Raw genomic sequence first — 1677 nt, 5'->3', positions numbered from 1 at the left:
AAGTCCTCATTAACCTTTTCCTCTCTTTTCCTCCCCATTTTGTACCCGCTGCCTCCTCCCAGGACATCAAAGGCACCTTCATCAGGTCAGTGATTCCTGGCAGAATCTCTGTGGGAGACAGACGGGAATTTRGGGATCATTTGGGATATCTGGGGCAGGAGGAAGCCCCCACCCCAGCAGCTGAATCTGAATTTCCCTTTTTTTTTAAATCCCGTTCCAGGTGTGAGAACATCAAATTCCAGGAGCCTGAGATGGTGCCGGTGGATGTGGGGAAGAAGTTCCGGAATTGTTTCCTGCAGGATGTGGTGATGAGGAAAATGGAAAAAGTTTTCAGCAAAGTGCCCCAAGGTGGGAGGGGGGGACGGGAGGGAGATGTGGGATCACAGGAGTGAAAATTGGGGGTTAAAGGAGAGGGAATTGGGGGCCAAACGGGTGAAATTTCAGCGTTAAAGGAGTGAAAATTCTGGGGTTTAAGGGGTGGAAGTTGGGATTAAAAGGATGGAAATTGGGGGTTAATGGGGTGAAAATTTGGAAGGTGAAAGAGTGGAAATTCTGTGTTAAAGGGCAGCAAATCATAGCTCCAGCCCTCCGTGTGCCCCAACTCCCCCTCCAAACCCTTCAAACCCCGCTCCTGCAGACCCAGCCTTCCAAAGCCTTCCTTAATCCCCCTTCAAACCCTGCTCCTCCAGACCTGACCCTCCAAAGCCCCTCTTAAACCCCGTCCCAACCCTCCAGAGCCCCTCTTAAACCTCGTCCCAACCCCACTCCTGCAGACCCAGCCCTCCAAAGCCCCTCTTAAACCCTGTCCCAGCCCTCCAAAGCCCCTCTTAAACCCCGCTCCTGCAGCCCCAGCCCTCCAAAGCCCCTCCTAAACCCCGTCCCAACCGTCCAAAGCCCCTCCTAAACCCCGTCCCAACCCCGCAGCCGACGTGACCCTGGACCCCTCGACGGCGCACCCGCGCCTCAGTCTGTCCCTGGACCGGCGCAGTGTCCGTCTGTCCGAGCGGCGCCCGGAGGCCGCGGGCAGCGCCCGGCGCTCGGACGGCGATCTCTGCGTGCTGGGAGCCCCCGGCTTCAGCGCCGGCCGCCACTACTGGGAGGTGGAGGTGGGCGGCCGGCGCGGGTGGGCGGTGGGAGCCGCCCGCGAGAGCGCCCGGCACCGGCACAAGGAAGCGTCCGGCGGYTCCTCCCCGGCGCCCAAGAGGGAGATTTGGGCCGTGGGCACCAGCGGGAAAAAGTACCAGGCGCTGACGGCCACGGAGCAGACGGCGCTGGCGCCCGGGGAGCAGCCGCGGCGTTTCGGGGTCTACCTGGACTACGAGCGGGGCCAGCTGTGCTTCTACAACGCCGAGAGCATGAGCCACATCCACACCTTCCACATCTGCTGCCGCGAGCGCGTCTTCCCCTTCTTCCGCATCCTGGCCAAGGGCACCCGCATCAAGATCTGCACCTGACGGGCCCCGGGGGCTGCGGGGGGAAGGAGGGTGTTGGACTCGGCTTCTCGCACCTTGTGAGGCTCCTTCCTCCTCCTCCTCCTCCTCCTCCTCCTCCTCCCGCTGCTGCTCTGCCCGCGCCAGGAGCGGAGCTGGCTCAGCTCGGGATGGGGAGGCCCCTTGGGATTGAGTTTGGGTTTGAACAGGGCAGGATCTGCCTGGTTTCAGTTGGAATGGGGCAGGA

General features: G+C 61.3%; 1 protein-coding gene across 1 annotated transcript; it reads left to right on the top strand.

Annotated features, from left to right (window-relative positions):
- Positions 1–8: 8 nt before the first annotated feature.
- LOC130588514 (E3 ubiquitin-protein ligase TRIM41-like) lies at positions 9–1671 on the top strand (the record flags this gene model as incomplete). Its single annotated transcript, XM_057389430.1, has 3 exons — positions 9–85; positions 221–348; positions 925–1671. Coding segments are annotated over 3 exons (735 nt in total), but the record flags the coding sequence as incomplete, so codon positions are not given.
- Between the last annotated feature and the right edge of the window lie 6 nt (positions 1672–1677).

This window comes from Malurus melanocephalus, unplaced genomic scaffold (assembly GCF_030028575.1).
Source record: "Malurus melanocephalus ecotype Western Australia unplaced genomic scaffold, MMel_1.1 scaffold_5869, whole genome shotgun sequence".
Taxonomy (NCBI): domain Eukaryota; kingdom Metazoa; phylum Chordata; class Aves; order Passeriformes; family Maluridae; genus Malurus; species Malurus melanocephalus.
This window is presented reverse-complemented; position numbering and strand designations above follow the sequence as displayed.